The sequence below is a fragment of the Acomys minous genome, assembly GCF_964271855.1.
Source record: "Acomys minous genome assembly, chromosome: 2".
NCBI classification, from domain to species: Eukaryota; Metazoa; Chordata; class Mammalia; order Rodentia; family Muridae; genus Acomys; species Acomys minous.
Genome location: NC_140484.1, coordinates 43,091,369 through 43,110,170, shown reverse-complemented (window position 1 = coordinate 43,110,170; position 18,802 = coordinate 43,091,369). Strand labels below are relative to the sequence as shown.

General features: G+C 42.0%; 1 protein-coding gene across 1 annotated transcript in view; it reads left to right on the top strand.

Annotated features, from left to right (window-relative positions):
• Positions 1-18,802, top strand: part of LOC311608175 (guanine nucleotide-binding protein G(q) subunit alpha) — a 227,633-nt gene that overhangs the window by 167,060 nt on the left and 41,771 nt on the right. The window contains exons 3-4 of the mRNA XM_084800513.1: positions 1,302-1,456; positions 16,924-17,052. Of these exons, the coding sequence (XP_084656639.1) occupies positions 1,302-1,456; positions 16,924-17,052 (284 nt within the window). The remainder of the gene's footprint in view (positions 1-1,301; positions 1,457-16,923; positions 17,053-18,802) is intronic.

Sequence of the window (18,802 nt, the reverse complement as noted above, 5' to 3'; positions counted from 1 at the left end):
CAGAAGGGCCTTCTAGATAGAAAGATGAGCCCCAGGAAGGACCATGATGAGGCAGGCTCCACCTGGGGTCGGATTCAGGCTCAGGAACCCAAGCTGATGAAGGTGCTGGTAGTTTACAAGGCAGATTGCCTAAACAGGGGCGGAATATAGAAACTGAACTGCAGAGATCCATTTCCACAGCTGAGAGACACACTGGAGCTGGGGCTTTTCAGTGACTAGATCCGCTTGTCTTGGTCAAAGCGAGCGGATAACAAAGGGCATTTAGGTCTTTGCTGAACTTCCTAACATCTTAAGTCAAAATTAACATAGGAAAAAAAAAAAGCTTTTCCTACTTGAAGGCTGAGGCTCAGACTGGGCACAACGGGGATTGTATTTCCTAACATTGTTCGTGCCTAATACCAGATGAAAGGAATAATTAATTGGCCATGGTGTAATCATGACAACCATTTACTAACCGTTTTTAGATTTTTTTGTGTGTGCAAAATCAGAATTGTTTCAATAAGTATCCAATTTCCAAATTAGTTATTATATTTGTTTGTGTATTTGTCATGTATGTCTAATTTGCACATATCATATTTAGTGAAGCCTATTTTGATTGGTGTTATTAAACGGTAGTGTTCTGGCTGCTTTGAGAACAAACGAGTTTGTAATTGAAATATAAAACTGTTACTTAATAGTGTTGAAATTTTTAAATTTCTGTCTTTTTCTTGCTAGGTGTACTATAATGAAAATAGCAAAGCTCTACTTGGTTGTTAGAACACTGGAGTGGGTTCCTCAACGTGATAATGTAGAGGTGGCAGGTAGCAGTGTTTTGGAATGTGGGGTGTGCTGGGCTGGAGAAAGAATCACTGCAGTTAAAGTAGTGAACTCTTCTTTTGGTGATTTTTATGTCCCATTTGAAAGTGATCTGTAGGGACCACTGCTACTGAGGGCTCTGAGCTGCTGCCGGTAACAACTCTTAGAGGACAACATGCACGTGACTATAACAAATTGTCAGAGTGGATGTGTAGTAACTGTCAACTGCCTTGGGGTTGTGATAATCACTTAACACGCTGGCCTCTATAGAGGGCACTCCTGGCTGTCCTGGTGTCCTGTTCCTTCTAATTGACTTTAGCTTCAGAGGTGATGGTTTGGGGCTAAATTCTCTCTAAGGAAGAAAGTATGAAGATACATTATTATGAGCCATTTGAAAGCCAGTCTATGAAAATCTCTCTAAAATTGTTTACAGAATAAAGTATGAATCAGGACTAAGTAGAGCAATGCCGAGTGTTCAGACTGTTGCTGTTTGGTTTCCTCAACAGGCTCATGCACAGCTGGTTCGAGAGGTCGATGTGGAAAAGGTGTCTGCCTTTGAGAATCCATATGTCGATGCAATAAAGAGCTTGTGGAATGACCCTGGAGTCCAGGAGTGCTATGACAGACGGCGGGAATACCAGTTGTCCGACTCTACCAAATAGTGAGTATCTGCACTGTGGGCCCTGAGGAACCTCCTGTTGCTTTACCTTAGAGGAATCTGCTCTGTGATGTTTGTGACAATGCAGTCGGTGCTGTGTGTGTGTGTGTGGTAATTGAACCTATGTGGTATAGACATTAAGCTCATATTTGAGTGTCAGACTCCTAAATGTAGGCTTGATCATAAAGTACTGAGGTCATATGGGGGAACAATAGTTCTGGCGTTTTGGGTTTGTTTTGTTTGGTTTCTTTTTTGGAGACAAGTCTCAAGGAGCTCAGGCTGGCTTTGAACTCCCAGCACTCCTATCTTCAGCTCGGGAGTACTGGAATTAAAGGTATGTGTCACCATGCCAACTAGATATCCTAAGGCTCAGACTTAGAACTTCATTCATGGTAGGCAAGTGTTCTACCAATTGAGCTCTACATCCTCAGATCCCAGAGTATTTCTTGCACTGAGTTTTACTTAAAAAAACAACAAGAACAAAACAAAATAAAAGGAAGACCCTAGCGATCTGATTTTCATTACTCTGTTTTCTCCCACAAATTGCAAGCCAATGACCCACAGATCTATGCACCATTGTGCCTTGGGTAGATTTGGGGGAGGGGAGCCAACTTGACACAAGCCTGGGTACTTCAGCTGAGTAAACACCTCCATTGCATTGGCCTATAGGGACGCCTGTGAAGAAGCATTTTCTTAATTAGTGGCTGATGTGGGAGGGCCCAGCCCATGTAGGCAGTGCCACCCCTGGAACAGTGGTTTTGGGTGCTATAGGAAGGCAGGGTGAGCAAGCTATGGAGAACAAGCCAGTAAGCAGTGTTCCTCTGTTGCCTTGATATACTTCCTGCCCCCAAGTTCCTGCGTTGCTTGAGTTTCCACCACTCAGTGAGAGACTATTAACCTGGAAATGTAAGATGAAATAAGCCCTTTCCCACTCAAGTTGCATTTTGGCCGTGGTCTTTATGACAGCAGTAGAACACAAACAAAGACACGTTGTGGCTTGAAATCTTGCAATAATTTTTCTAAATAAGAATTCTGATCTTAGTATTGGGCAACAGAACACTTGAATAAATTAGAAGTTACAAATAAAAACGTGTCTGATCATGGCTTCCCAAAACATGTAAGACTTCGTAGTTTGCAATTCTCAGACCCTTGTCTGCTTTCAAAGAACCATTATTGATTGGGTTCTCTTTTGCAGGAAAACTGAGTGAGTTTTTAATCTTGCACACATTCCAGAATGTGCCAGTCAATCTCGTGTGTCCTGGGAAAGATTTGCATCCAAGAGAGACCTGTTAATTCTCAGTCTTCAAATGTGCCTAACAGAAATGAAGTTCAGCATGAGGTTAATATAATCAACATAGTCAGCAATCTGGATAGCTAAGATCCAGGGGGAAAATGTGGGTTGTTGGTTTTGGATTTTTTTTTTAGTTATCTAATGTAGTTTCTGTCTACATTAATTATGTTAATATGCCATTCCCCTCTCATTTTTGTTCTGGTTAGGCACAAGAAAGAGTAAGAAATATTCCAGCCTTAAGCTCGTCTCTGTTATAGAGTGACCCAGTGGATAAGAGTAGACGTTAGAGCAAACTGAGGGGCCCAGGTGGCTGATTGATGCCCCTCAGCAGTGCTTGGAAGTCCCAGGGATTACACATTCTTTTTACAATGAAGTTACATTTCTCCCTTTCCAGATATTTGCATAAGATAAGTTATGGTTCACATCAGACATAGAAATGTCACCCAAATAAAGTACGTTCATATTATCTGCTCAGTTTGAGTCATGTAATTCTAGACTGACAGCAGCATCCTGTCTGCCCTGTTTAACATGCACTCCTCTGACTTGTGCTGTTCCTGTCTGTCCTTCCCGCCCCTTTCTTCTTCCACGTCACCCTTCGGGTCCTGGATCTGCTACTTTCTGCTGACCTTTCCTCACCCTTCCACCTGCCCTGCCCTCTTCGTTCCCTTTGTGCAGGTTTCTGTGAGTTGAACACACAGATAGAAAGCATGCATTCCTTTCTTGTCGTTCCACATTCTGCCTCCTCTACCTTTGACCAGCTGTCTTTTCCTTCCTGCCTCCTCTGTCCTTCTGTTTCCTTCGCCATTTCAAATGTCGTCAGCCTCCCTGTGTTGCTGCTGTGTTTACCCACCCTCCCCTGTCCTGTTCAGTATGTCTCGCCCTCCTGGTGTTTACTCCTCCACGCTCATCCTGATTCCCTGCTTCTCCCTAACTCCCTTCTGGCCTCACTCTGCTAGCAGGATCCTGTCTCCAAGTAATGCTCCATGACTCCTCCCTTTCCTCCTCTCTTCCCTCTTTCCCTCCCTCTCCTCCTTCCTTCTTTCCTTTTCCAATACTAGAGATTGAACCTAGAACCTTCTGCATGCGCAACAAGTGCCCTACCACTGAGCCCAAGCCAACCTCTGTTTATGCTTATTTTATATTATACCTATTTTTTTCTTCACCCATCATCTATACATATTCTGCCTATAGAGAGGCCTTGCTACCAGGGAGTTAGAAGTTCAGTATCTGATAGTTATGTGTCCACCAGGGTCATGACTGTCCATGAAGAACCCAGTTTGCCCTCTACCCTGGGGTAGACCACTGAAAAAGTTCCTTTTGCATGAACTGTTGATATCCATAGATAAACTCTCTCATGATAATTTCCCAGTGAGATTTGTAGATTTTGAGACTTGTACCCATTACTTATTGGGGGATTTGCATATTGCTGTAATGTTTGTTGTAGGCTAAAGAGCTGTCCTGGGCAGTTTTCTCCTCCTCAGTACTCTGCCAATATAAGCTGAGTCCAGCATAGAAAATGACCTGCTGATTGGACAGAGCTGATACTGATATGGGGTCCCTGGCACAAGCTGATTTAGTCCCCTAACTGACTAATCTTTACATGTTGATACTTTTCTATAGTGAGTTTGGGGATAAGTTGCATTTATGTGAGTGCATATACCTAGTTCTTTTAGACGATGTTTTTGTGGAAATAATATAGAAATTATAGCATCTTGTATACTCTTAGACATTTTACTGTATATATCTCTGTAAAAATGGATATTTTTCTATATATTTAATAATGAAGTATGAATTATACCTAAAGCCAATAATAAGTTCATGTTCAGATTCCTCGGGTTCTTCTAAAATGTCTTTCAGATGTGGTTAATTTTAGAAGCACACATTGCATCTGGCAGCTCTGTCTCTTAAGACTCTTCTACCCTGGTAGAGAGACCTGTTTTATATTTTACTGGTATGCTGAAGAAAGTGGCCTGATTTCCTGATTGAGCCTTTGTGCAATTTAGCTTGCTTCTTTTTCACAAGGATTTATTATACACTGGAAGTTAAGACTTAGATTCAAGGTGAGCAGTGTGCCTAGAATGTGTTTTAAATTATATTGTATTCTTACCCTATCAGCTTTTCACTTAATCCTTTTATTTCAGTGTATAACTCTTGTTGATAAATAATCTCAGTATAATTTATAAAGAAGTAGTAGTAGTAGTAACAACAGTAACAGTAACAGTAACGGAAGTTGTTATTGTTGAGGCAGGTTCTGGTTGGCTTGGATCTTCCTCTACAGATGAGGCTGGTCTCCAGCTCTTAGAGATTAGCCTGACTCTTCCTCTAGGGGTTAAAGTCATGTGTTACCATGCCCAGCCTACTTACTACATGTGTCACTTGCTCTGTGTTGGCCTTCTTCTCTGAGGTTTCTTTTCTACTCAACTGATGCTTTTGGTTACTTTGAAATATATTTCATAATGGAAAGCTGTGTGTTCTAACCTTGTATTGTATTGTAGGATTATTGCTGGACCAGTATCTAGGTAGCTGGGTGACCTGCCTCATCCTGCCTGGGGGGCGGGTAGTGGGAATTCATGCCAACTTTTTCTTCATCTATGTCTGGACAATTTCCCCCCCTTTTTTTTTTCCTTTTCCCCTCTTCTTTTCTTAGTTGGGTAACCTTTCTAAAAGAGATAGGCAACCCACAAGGTTGCAGGTCCCATGCAGCATTCTCCCTAATGCCCTGCTGTGAACTTCTTTCTGTAGAATCTGAGAAGCCCCCTGTCGTCTGCTGTACTTGAGGTCACCATTCCCTTTTTCTTCTTTGGTGTATGTTCCTCCTGGATCTCGCCTTCTTTTCCTTTAGGCGGGCCTTGGCTTTCATCTGTATATTGGCCATTCTTCTGTTAGAAGATATGTAGATCTCAGATTTCTAGCTATGTGAGGAATTAGGATCTGTCAGAAACATTTGCTTAGAGGCTGGGACCTGACCACTTTCCCCGTAGAGTCCTGCTGCATGTGAGACGCCATGCGAGCCACATGCCAAAAAAATACTGGAAGCCGAAGCTAAGCATGACTCTTCTTTTTTCTGTCTGATGAACTCATATATCCACCCTTGAAGACCCAATTAGGAGTCACTGATTCTGAATGCCTGACCCAGTCCCAAAGTTCGTCACCATGTCATCTGTCTTAGCACTCTGTACATATTTCTGTGTTTCTTAGAACATCCACCTGTATTTCCAGTACCTAATAGTGACTGCTAATGTTTGGCCATCACAGCTGATTGCTCCATGAAAATACAGATGTATAATTTTTGTTTTCAACTACTTTTATGCAAGTTCCCGCTCACTCTCTCTCTCTCTCTGGCAATTACTGGTGGGCTTAGAAGATTAAGGGCTAAAGACATGTAAGCCTTTTTTTTTTCCTTGCTGTTTTTCAAGTTCTAAGATCTCAAAGGTTCTGATTAAAACAACAGTAGCTACTGTTTACTAGACACTTGGACTGTAACCCTGTGCTTAGTTCTTTCATGTGTGTTGTTCCGTCTAGTCCTCAAAGCTGCCCACGGTGGCGTTACAGGTATTTCTTATTGTATCCTTATAAAGAAAAAACTGAGGTCCTAGCAAGACTGAGAAACCTGCTAAGGGTCACACTGTAATAAATGGTAGGAACCAGAGTTGAAATCAGATTTGCTTGTTCCATAGCACAGAGCCATTATGAAATACAGCTTCACGGGGCGGGGGGGGGGGGGGGGGGGGAAGCATGGAAGAGAGTGTACAGACAGGCATTTGACACTTGTTAGATTAGACACATGTATAGTTCATATGCTACTAGATAAGTATCTTTGGGTGTTAAAGTCACTCCGTGTGATACAAATTATTGATGTTTATTGATGTCTCAAGTAGTTTCCTAATAGGAAGAAATGCATCAAGCTTACTAGAAAGTGAACCCTGAGGATTTGGGTCATTATCATTAAAACAGAGTCATGTTTCACTAAGCACCTGTTCATGCTAGCATGGACTGAGTCTGAGTTAGGGATAATTCAGAAATATTAGGTATAAGTTTTAATTACACTCTTTGGTGGTGGGTTCTTTGTTTTGTTTTGTTTTGTTTATAACAGTTTCTCTGTGTAAACGTGGCTTTCCCAGAACTCTTTCTATAAACCAGTCTGGCCTTGAGCTCAGACGCCTTCCTCTGCTTCCTGAGTGCTGGGATTAAAGGCATGTACCACCACCGCTGGCTTAGTCTACACTCTTAACCCCTTTCCTCAGATCTCATCTTCTATTCTTCCCAATCACTTTTATAGGAGCTGATTAAGGACACCATAAAAGTTATCACAGTAAATAGTTACAGCTCCAAGGACAAATAGATGAAGAGATGAGGAATTTCAGAAAATGCAAACACTTCAGATAGGTTTGCAAATGGTATTAACTTGGTGCATTCTTCAGTTCTATAGAACAAGACAATTAAAAGCACTCTAAGATTCTGAAGAATTTTGTAGATTATTTTACTGACTTTTTCATTATTGATTTAAAAGGCTGAAGGCTCTTTTTCTAAAGAGAAAATGAACACAATTAACAGATGGCTGTACGTTTTCTTCTTTCTTTCTTTCTTTTTTTTATTTTTTATTTTTTCTAGTGTTCACCATCTGCTTTAATAGTGAGACATCAGGTCAAATGAGTTCACTGCCTACAGTACCAAAAGTCCCTAACACTAGCCACAAAACACAGATCTCATTCACACTGAAGTACAGTGAAAAAAAAAAAAAGCCCCTGTGCTACAGTCTTAGGCTGAAGACTGTGGTATCTGGGTTTGCCTTAATCTTACTCTACAGGGTGTACCTCCCCTCCACGGAGGGCAAACAACTTTGAAAGCTGCCATGTAATCCAGAGCCATATGTGCATAAAGAAGTGGCCTCTTTGACACTCATCAGCACTGGAATTTGCTTTGATTGTGACCTTGAACCAACACATCACATACCATTATGTTGATTTTGCAATGCAAAAGGAATTTCAGAAATAGGAAACAGCATGGTATGATGTGACTCTTGGGCAGACATCCACCTGTAGATGCGGTTCCCTCCATTGCTCGTCACTTCTGGAGCTTGGAGTAGTAAGCTAAGCCTCACTCTCCTTGGGCATGGTAGGTGATAGTCAATGCTTAAATTCATTTTAATATTTGAGTGTCTTTGATTCTATTACACTGCAGACTGGCTACTTGCTCTCACTTCACTGCATCTTAAATAGCTGCATTTCCAAACCGTCTCCTCTATAGATTTTTTTACTCAGAAAGATGATGTTCTTAGCTAATATCTTAGTGTTGTCACTGTACAATGGGGATGAACAGCCCGTGGTAAAATTCATCTGACTTTCTATTTTTATAGTTTGATTGGAGCTCCGCTGTACACTTTCATGTCTGCATCTGCTTTGGTACCCATTTGGCAGAGTCAGATCATTAAAACACTGACAATATGGATCACAAAGCCCAAAGTGCTCACATATCCACACATAGTTTGAAATTCCTCCTATAGAAGAGTAAATTTTTTTTAAACACCCATATGAATTTATTAAATCCAGACTGTGTTAATGGATGGTGGTCTGGGAGCAGGTGGTCAGGGGATGAGGGACAAGATGATGATGGAGGATCGCAGGCATCCCACAGAGGAGCCCCGGCCCCTTCCCCGCCTGGCCCACCCTCGGCGCCATATTGGCTTCACCATGATTCCCGATGGTGCTGGGCTGGCAGGGCGAGATGTCTGCAAACACACAGGAACAGACGGATAGACATGACGACGGACGGTGCCTCCACACACATACAGCCAGCCCCGGGTGTGGTGGCGCACGCCTTTAGTCCCAGCACTCGGGAGGCAGAGGCAGGTGGATCGCTGTGAGTTCGAGGCCAGCCTGGTCTACAAAGCGAGTCCAGGACAGCCAAGGCTACACAGAGAAACCCTGTCTCAAAAAACAAAACAAAACAAAAAACAAAACAAAAAAAAAAAAAAAAAAGAAGAGTGAATGTTGCCGGACAGCCAGCAGAAGAAGTCTTGCTGAAGGCTGGTATTGTGAACTAACACAGAAAGAAGCTTTAGAGTGTTGCGAAAATAGTTGGCTTTCGTTCCTTCGTCTTTGTCCAGAAACATTGCATGGCACCCTAGGCCTGATCAGAATGAGTCACGGAGCTCCGAATTGAATGCCCCACCCGCTGCCCCCAGCAATGCCTGTACCAGCAGCACAGAGCATCCAGTGCTAAAGGTGATGTAAAAGACCAGAAATGTTCAGCAGTTTATTTGGCCTCTGAGAAGGAGAACTGTTTTCTGTTCCATCTTTATGCCTAGTGCTTGGCTGAAGGTGTCTGGGAAGACTAACTAATTAACGTTCAGTAGAAAAGACAGGATTTTGTACGGGGCCAGATTAAAACTTGTCCCCTACTAGTGACAGCCTCACCTCCAGCCACAGATGAGCCCAGGAGCCTTGCTTTCTTTAAGACTTTGGGCCTCCCTCCGTCCTTTTTGGCTTACTGCCTATCGAGCAGCCTTTGGGCCTGACTGGCTGGTTGTTATCGCTTTACCTTTTCAGTTTAAAACAATAAGTTGGAAGGCTAGTGGCATTGTTCAGTGGTTAACAGCACTTAGAGTTCTTGCAGAGGACCCAGGTTAAGTTTCCCATGTGGTGGCTCACAACAGTGTGTAACTTCAGGCCCTGGGGATCCAGTGCCCTCTTCTGGTACACATGCGTATATGCAGGCAAAGCACTTATACATAAAATGAATAAAATAATAGGTTTAATGTTGTCCTGTGGTATGTTAAGTCAAATTAGGATGCTCCCCTCAATCTCCAAACATGATCATTTGTATTTGAACGTCTAGGCCTTGTGCTACAGAACAAGCCTAAGGTCCACATGTCCACATCATCAGTGCTACCTGCAGTACAACTGTAGTCATTGCTCGAGTACCACGTCCTTCTCAGGAGAGGATTTGGGTCTTTTACCTTTCGCTTCATTCCCACTGTTGAAGTTTACTGTCTAGTTTACTGTGGTCTTTCATTAAAAGGTACTACTTTAAAGACTAAGAAAATTCTGTGCCGTTTCTGATTTCTTCACTCTTATTCTCTCTCTTTTTTTTCTGCCTATAACATCCCCCAGCCTTTTTTTTTTTTTCACATTATTCTCTAGGGACTGAAGTTCCTAATCATCTATCCTTTCTTATTGCATTCTTAGTTAGCAGCTTACAATTTGGTACTTAATTGTTTCTTAATTGATTCATCTGTACTATCTTTGCTTCCCAGGTAGTCTGACATCCCTACGGGAAAGAAATATATTTTAATGTTATCTTCATACCAGCTCCTTGTGCCAGCCCCCCCACCCCATCAAACCTATACTGAATTAAATTTTAACATAATAGATTCTCGTTAAACAGGTATATATTATCTGAATTAAGCACTGCAGTTGCACAGCAAGTCAGATCAAGAAGCATCCTCCTAATATTTCTTCGTGTTTCAGAATTGTGTCAGAATTAATAACACTCTTGAAAGCTGACTTAGAAGGAAATAAATTAGAAAAACCCAATATGCAGATTGAGACTGGCCTTTTTTTTTTTGCCTTCCTTTGTCTCTTTCTTTGGATTTTGTTGTTTCCTTTTGTCTCACATTTAAGAGACAGTCTGCTTGTGTTGCACAGCTGCCTCGGGCTCCTTACAGCAAACAGTCCTGCCCAGGCTCCTGAGTAGTGAGGGCTGTAAGGTATGCACTGTTGCACCTGGCTGTGCGTATGTCTAATTACAAGCCGTATCTGTTCGCTTGTGCAATATAGTCGTGAATCTATTGCTGTTGGCCACATCCTAGCTGTGACACCGGAGTCTGCCTGGCACACACAGAGTTGCTTGGTCTCACTGTTCATTGGGAGTCTCTTTTTAATAACCATTTTGAACAGCTGTCTGTATATAAAATTAAGAATCTGAATCTCTTTCCTAGATGCAGTGATAAGGTTTTTCAGCATATTCAAGATTTTTTAAAGGGGAAAAAAATACTTGTGAACTGTTGTAACTCTTTGGTTAAAGAAAGTCAGGGTGTATTAGCCCTCCAGTTTCTCATTGCTGCAGAGAGTTCCCTCCCTTGAGATAAGTTCTCAAGGACCTGGGTCATAGCCCTGCACACAACAACCTGTCGTAAATGCTACCCGTCACTGAACACTAACCGTGAGGAATGTTAGTTTTCCTTCTACCCAGTGAGCTCATCAGAGATGGACACGCTTGTGCAATGAGTAACCTTGGGCAGCTGACAGGCTGAACCAGACTCCTGGCCAACTCAGACCAGAGACGGAGGGGCTTTGGGGGACCTGGCCTCAAGCCTGTCTTTGAACCTTTCCTCAGGGTAGTAGTTTTCAGAACTGTCATTGAGCCATTTTTTAAATGGTCACTTTAACAATATTTTGGTGTTTTGTTTTTTTTTTAACCTCCCTTTCTCTGGAATTTTGTGTTCTGCACAGAGCTGTGTGTCTGGTTCTCCCTCGCCTTCACTCCTTTTTGACAGTGTCAGATGGAATCTCATGGCATGATCTAGCTTTCTACTCCCAAAAGACTGATCCTCTCACAATGAGGTCTTGCTAATTTTTTTTTTTTAATGAAGGCGACCTAGTTTTTGTAACCTTCTTTTTAATAATTAAAAATATAAAACCTACCCAGAATCACTTTTCTGTGCCACAGTTCCAACTTCATATGGAAATTGAAGTACAAATATGTTACTTGGCAGCCATGCCATGGAGACACTTAGAGGGGTCAAAACCCCAGTCCCAAACACACCCAAAAACATGCTGTCAGTGGCCCATGACAGTGTTTAATATGGTTTATTGTGTTTAGCTGGGTTTGCACCACATGCAGAAACTTCTTTGCATCTGTATTACCCACAGATTGTTTTTTTCTTAATGGTATATTTGGTAGGGTTTCTATGTCTCCAACTTTTATTTTTAAAAAATATCAACTATCTTGATATATTTTACTTATATATCACCAAATCTTATTCTGTGTTGCTTACATTTAAAGGAAGGGGGCACTTGAGTTTTTGTTGTTGTTTAAAGTTACTCTTCTGGTTTAATGATCAGTTAGAATCATATCCCAAACAGAAAAAAAAATATGATTTGGTCATATTATTTTAGTGATGTTTCAGCTTTACTCTTTTAATAATTTAAAGTATTGTTATATTGCCTTTTTCCAAACTTGATGCAGCCAGAGATGATCCATAGGTTAATTGTGAAAAGAATGCAGTGGTCACTAACTAGCTAATGGACATGGCTGCCCTCACGATTTCATGGACTCACACATACTATAGGAAGGTGTTTATGGATTATCACTTGAAATTTTGTGACAGGTTCCCAGAAGATGACTGAATTCAAATAAAAACCCTAGGCAAGCTCTTTGTATGCATAGCCCATGAATTTCATCCAAGAATTTTCATATCCTTAGCTTCTGCCATAATGCTACAAGTCCAGTATGTTGTCAAACTCCAGGTAGCTTTGCTGTGGTAAAGGAACTGTTGGATTACTAAGCATACCTCCTTGCTGCCACACTTTTTTACTGAAAACCAACAAAAACCTGTAGAATTTGGTTCAGTTAAAGACACTGTGTCAGACATGCCTGCTGGTAGATTCAGTCTCCTCCATTTTCACTGGATTAGGTAGAATTCAGAAGCCTGGAAGCTGTACACAGATGAGTGTGCTTAAGCCAATTACGTCATCCAGTGGCCAGGACTTAAGCGCAGGAAGCATATCTCCTAAATGAAGTTAAACCAATGGTTCCTTCCTCTGTTGTAAACTTGTCAGAGGCATTTTTAATTCAGAATTTAGTTTTTACATAGTGCAGGCCAGCCATATCCCAGAAATATAATTAACTGCAGATGGGTAGCTAACAGCCCTCTGGCTCCTATGCTTGTTCCTAAGGAGTGAAATTTGCCCAACTATTGCAGCATTTCCCATAGAATCATTTTAATTTGAGTGACACATTGAGCATCTGTTAGGTAACCCAGGCTCTCAGCCAAGTGTTGGTAATACAGCCACGGCAAAGCCAGTCATGGACGCTGACCACTGACTTTGGAAGTATGTGGAAGAAGACTAAATATTTTTAATTAACAAGGATCAAACTATTCAGTATCTCAGTATAACAGAAAGTCATTGAAGGCCTATAACGGATGGGAGTAAAGAGAACTTAAACAGCCCAACCTACTTTTTCTAAAACACTCTTTGGTGTGGCTTATCTCCCAGATACTTTAGTCCCATGTATACCGTGACTTCTTCCTCCCCTGACATCAAGGAAAGAGCTTCTGCTAGCTACCCTTTACACATGCATTGCCTTGGCAATGTACCTGTGCCATCACCATAGCAACACTGGGAATGACCTCAGCAGCCACTCAGAATCAGCCTTACAAAACAAATTATGGCTATAATTAACTCTCTGAATTTACTCTGTAATATAAATTTGTTCAGGCCCTGGTGTTTCTTTTGAAAAGGTTAAACGGATGGACTAATACAACAGGAACCCACCCCTTTTTCCATCAGTTTTGCTGAGAATATGAAATATTTCAATGGAAAATATAGAGACTAGAGATTACTGTATTGCATCCTCTCAAAATGTGGCAGGCATAACTGAGGAGGACATACTTACTACAGCGGAAGCCACTTCTAGGGATACAAAGTAACTTTTCCCCCCTGAAGCTAAGGTGAAAGGCAGAGCATGCTGTGAGGTTTTCCTCTGAGGCCTGCTTGCCAGGCCATGGTGGGGCCGGAGAGCTGGGGTGCTGCAGGGACAGGCTGGTGGGAGATGCAGTTCTTGGTTGCCTTTCCTTTTCCGCTCCACAGATTGTGTCTTCAGTTTTGTACTTCCAGGGCCACTCAGTAGAAAGTTCATTATATAGACAGATTGCACATCTTTTGCTTGGCTGGTGGCGTTGTTTTGGTTCTTGTTGGTTTATTTGAGGGTGCATCAGGTATGGTTAGCTTTGGGTGTAGGTGGTGTATGTTGAAGCTGTTCAGCCTTTTGCTAAACTACACTGATTTAGCTTTTCTGTCCCAAATGAAGTGAGCCTTTCCCTACACCATCCAGTAGAGGCAAAGCAAGACTGTCCAGCAAGACTGTCCTTACTTTCAACTTAATAAAAAATGTGTGGAACATTTTTTTAAGCCTGCTTATTTTATGTAGGAGCGTTTTGTCTGCCTGTATATCTATGCACCACGTACATGCCTGGCTATGACAGAGGCCAGAAGAGGGCATTGGCTCCTCTGGAACAGGAGTTAAGGTAGCTGTGAGCTGCTATGTGGATGCTAAGAACTGAACCCGGTCCTCTGCCTTATCATTGTCTGTAGTCTGTATGGGACATTTAAAAAGACTGTTTCCTTGTCATGATGGAGACAGTGTAAGTGGTTGTTACTCTACATGAGCTATAGGAAGGATGAAGAGGAAAGAGAGTCCTCACAGTGTGTCTGGAGACAGCTCAGTGGTACCCTACATACACAGAGCTATGCCTCTGATGTTTTTGTAGGATGGCTGCTAAGCTGTTACAGGTATGTCCCCTGACTCCAGGTCACACACATTGTTTTAGGTAGCTCAGTGCACTTTTCCTGATTGGAGAGATGCTGTTAGCATTCCTACAGCAGAGTTTGACAGATAATTTCCCACTTCGTGTACTGATTCTTAAATGTCATCCCTGGCAAACAAATCTGTGCTTGAAAATGGTGCTAGCAGCATCTGGTACTCTTGGTTCATCTTTAGGAAACAAAACCACAGTTCTGCTTCACCTCTGGGCTGCTGCAACACCGTGTACACAGGAATTAACAGTCCATTGTTGTAACCTGTGCGTGTGTGTGTGTGTGTGTGTGTGTGTGTGTGTATGCCTGTGTATGTGTGTCTGTCTCTGTGTGTGCCTGTGTATGTGTGTGTGTGTGCGCATGCCTGTGTGTGTGTGTGTCTGTCTCTGTGTGTGCCTGTGTGTGAGTGTGTGTGTGTGTGTGTATGCCTGTGTATGTGTGTGTGTCTGTCTCTGTGTGTGCCTGTGTGTGTGTGTGTATGCCTGTGTGTGTGTGTGTGTCTGTCTGTCTGTCTGCCTGTGTGTGTGTGTGTGTGTGTGTGAGAGAGAGAGAGAGAGAGAGAGAGAGAGAGAGAGAGAGAGAGAGAGAGAGAGGGAGAGAACTAGATTAACAGTTCCTTGATTTCTCTGACATTTTCGAGTTCTTGTATATAAATGGTGATCATGTAGATCTTAGCATGTATGCTTGAAAATTTGAAATCAAGAATCTGGTATATTAGAAAGTTGTATTTGCACAGAGTAGCTTGTTGCTTTTTTATCAGATATGAGCCACTTCCTCTGTAGATGAGATACAGTCAATTCCCAGAACATGGGCTTATTAATCCCATCAGGGGCCTCCCGGGCTACGCCAAGATCCACTAACGTATAGCTTTACGTTTATGCTCCCCCAGCGCCCTGCTCTGTCCTCGAGCCAGGGTTACAGTAACTGAGGGTATGGAGCGAGCTCTTACTAGTCAGCAGAGAGCTAATTGCTGGCTACAAAGGCGTTGATGTGTCTGGAATAAGGCCCTGGAGTGTGAGCTAGCTGCTCTGCTGTAGGAATTCTGGGCTGCTCTTGCCTTGAAAGACAGATACGCTTCCAATGAGACAGTGACTTTACTTCTTCCTTAAAGTCAGACTTCACTGCTGCTGGGAGTCCGTTGTACAGCCTTCAGCATACTGTTTCCTTGTAGCATTCAGTTTCATATTTGCATTTCACTCATAAAGAAACTCCAGGAATAAGGATTAAATGCTAAAAGCTTTAGTGTTCAGACTAAGACTTTGTATACGAAGCCCATCCATCCAACAAAGAGTGGCTCAGTCTGCTTTCTTGGCACAAAAGCAGAAGTAAAGGTGTCTTGAGACCTGTTTTTCTGTAATTGCTAAGCTGTAACTCCCGTGGACAGCAAGCATTCGAGTGCACTGTACCTTGTTGAGGTCATTACAGCCGAAGATCTGGCTCCTTCCTGTTCTGTTAATGGCTCCGCCTTTTTCTGCCTCTTACTCACAGGTTAGTCTCTTTGTGTATACAGTTTGTAGCCATGTATTTTGAAGCCCTTTTTGTGTCTCATCATTTCCAGGGCAGAGGAGAGTATACTTCTCTTGGAGATCACAGCAGTGCTTCTCAGAACAGTCATTTCCATCTGGCTGTCATCAGTTCAGTCAAATTATGTCATTTGTGACATTGCAGCTTATGTCCTACACTTTCAGAGGGTAGAAAGCGAATGGAATAGAACCATGCGCATACTGAATGTGTAGAATTAATTGCCAGGGGCTAGAGACAGCACTGATAACAACTCGTGGAAAGTTCCGTGCCCTGAACGTCGTGGTGACTACACAGATACCTGTATGTGGCAAGATCTCATAGAGTATGTTCCACAAACACACACACTCACATGCAAGATATGTGTACGGATACATGTAACTAAGGTCTGTATTTTTATAAATAATATCATGAGTATTCTGATTTTGATAAGGTCAGATTTCTGATTTTGTTACTATAATACAGATACATAGGATACTATCATTAAGAGAAAGCCAATTAGAGGGTTTATACAAGAAATTCTCTGTGATAAATTGAAGTTTCTTCTGAATGTTTGCTTGTGTAGGCATCATGGCAAGATACATTGGCAGTTTGGGTGGTGGCTCTAAAGTGTCTCTCCTTAGACAGAATTGTCATTACAACCTAAAGCCTCATGGCTTTGCATAAATAACATGGCCTGGGCTTTGGCATAATTAAAGACCTGGCGTGCTGTTGCCTGTCCTCCCTCAGGGCATGAGGATGCTTCACTCCAGGAGAAGACTGATGTTCTGCAGAGAGAGGAGAGGATGAACCCTGACCTTAGACTCAGCTTGATTATATGGTTGCTTATGCAAATTTACTTTGTATAAATAATTTAAAACGTTCTTTAACTTTTGATTCACCAGCCAAGCCTACTAAACAAATAGAGGGTAGGAGACTAACTTGAATTTTTCACCAGCACTTCCTTACTTTTGTGTGGGTTCCAGCTGATGAGGAAGTGGGCAACAGTGGGTGAGGAGCTTGACCTTATCTGGTTCCTAGCCTGACTCTGATATATTTTCCCTGTGCCTCATGTTACCCTTTCCCTTCTGTGGGTTTGGAGTGATGGTAACTGACATTCTCGTGTCTTCCTCTTCTAGCTATCTGAATGACTTGGACCGTGTAGCCGACCCTTCCTATCTGCCTACACAGCAAGATGTGCTTAGAGTTCGAGTCCCCACCACAGGGATCATCGAATACCCTTTTGACTTACAAAGTGTCATTTTCAGGTAGTAACTGAGTCCATTAACACCTTCATACAGGGCTTTAATGCGGGCAGCTATGTTTGGATCATCATCATTGGATACACAGCTGAAATAATGTATCAATGAAAAAGAAGCAAAAAAAGATAGTCTGGAATTTTCATTTCAGTGTAAATCTCCGGACAATTAATGAAATCTTAGTTACTGGTGGTAAGACAGAGTTACTCAAACGATGGTCTTCAATATACACACGTACACACACACACACACACAATTTTATCTGAGGACACTGAATGTATTTTTAGAATTTTGTAAGATACAAATGGTCATATAATTCTATCAGTAATAGCAAATATATATATATATATATATATATATATATATATATATATATATATATATATATATATATATAAATAAATGAAACTTGTTTTGTTTTTTGAGAAAGGGAAAGGGTCTCACTCTGTATCCCAGACAGGCCTCGGAGTCCTCCTGTCTCAGCCTTCTAGGTGCTGGGATTATAGGCAGGAACCATCATGCCAGCTATTGAGAACTTCCATATTGATAATTTCTCCATGTTGTCTGGTACCAATGCAGAATGTCTCAGCAGCAATAAAAAGGTGTGCTGTTTTGTTTTATACAATAAAATGTTTAAGAGTTTTTAGAATTTATGATTTTAAAAGTAGGGTAATTAACTTCATATAAATTAATAGGCAAAGCAGAGTGGAAATTTATTATTTCCCTGTTCACTGCTGCTGTTTGTATTAATACATCAGCTGAAACACTTTTTAAGATGAGAAAAGCCACAGTGGTACATTTTCACTTTACTGTTTCACAGTCACTTAATTGCACTTTTAGTTGGAGTGCGAGCCCCTTGGAGCTTTGGAGCATTGAGCTGACTCTCCAGGGAGTCCACTCACTCAGGATGGGCTGTGCCTTCATGTGCCCCCTGCCTCATGTCTCTGCCTTGAGGCTCAGGTTCACATGTGGTATGCTGTTTCTTGCCAAAGCACCACTTTTTCTTTTAAACTCTATTCATTCTCTGCACCTGTGGTGTAATCCTACCAGCATATACTGTTCAAAAGCACATGGCTGTGGAGTAAGTACAACTTTGAAAATACTTATGAGCCTCTGGCTTTTTAATCTATAGTGGGTAGGGTGACCAATCACCAAAGTCCTGAGGACAGCATTCTGTGTTTTGAGTTTACATCTGGATGTCCAGACTTACTTTTATAATCATCTTACAGAAATTTTTCAAAAACTGATCAGTATTTCGTTTTATTCTTGACAACACTTTCTCCACTAGTATTGAAGGGTACTTTTGCCACTACAATGAAAGAATGACCTCATTGTCTAGTTTCCTGTTGTCTTCAGATGCATAGCCCTGGGTCCTTGGAACAGAAGTTCCATGTAAATGAGCAGTACATTTCCACACAGTGGCCCTGAGGCAGAGCCAGCATCCGAATACCTTTGACTCCTAAAAGCTCTGCCTTCAGTGCCCTAAGCTACCAGGTCTCACAGGCCCACTTTTTTGCCCTTTGACCTTACTTCTGTACCTTTTAAGCCTTGTAGAAGTAGGAGTGAGAATGATCCTTGATTTCTGGGCTGGGGAGGTGGCTCAGTCAATCAAGCACTTTCCCTGTGGATCCCCATGATCCCCATGAAAACCCAGGTATGGTGTCGCGTGCCCTTAGCCCAAGGTCCAGAGAGTAGAAGGCACAAAGACAGAAAGGCCTTCAGGGTTTTGGGGGCATCTAGTGTAGCCAGCTGATGAGTT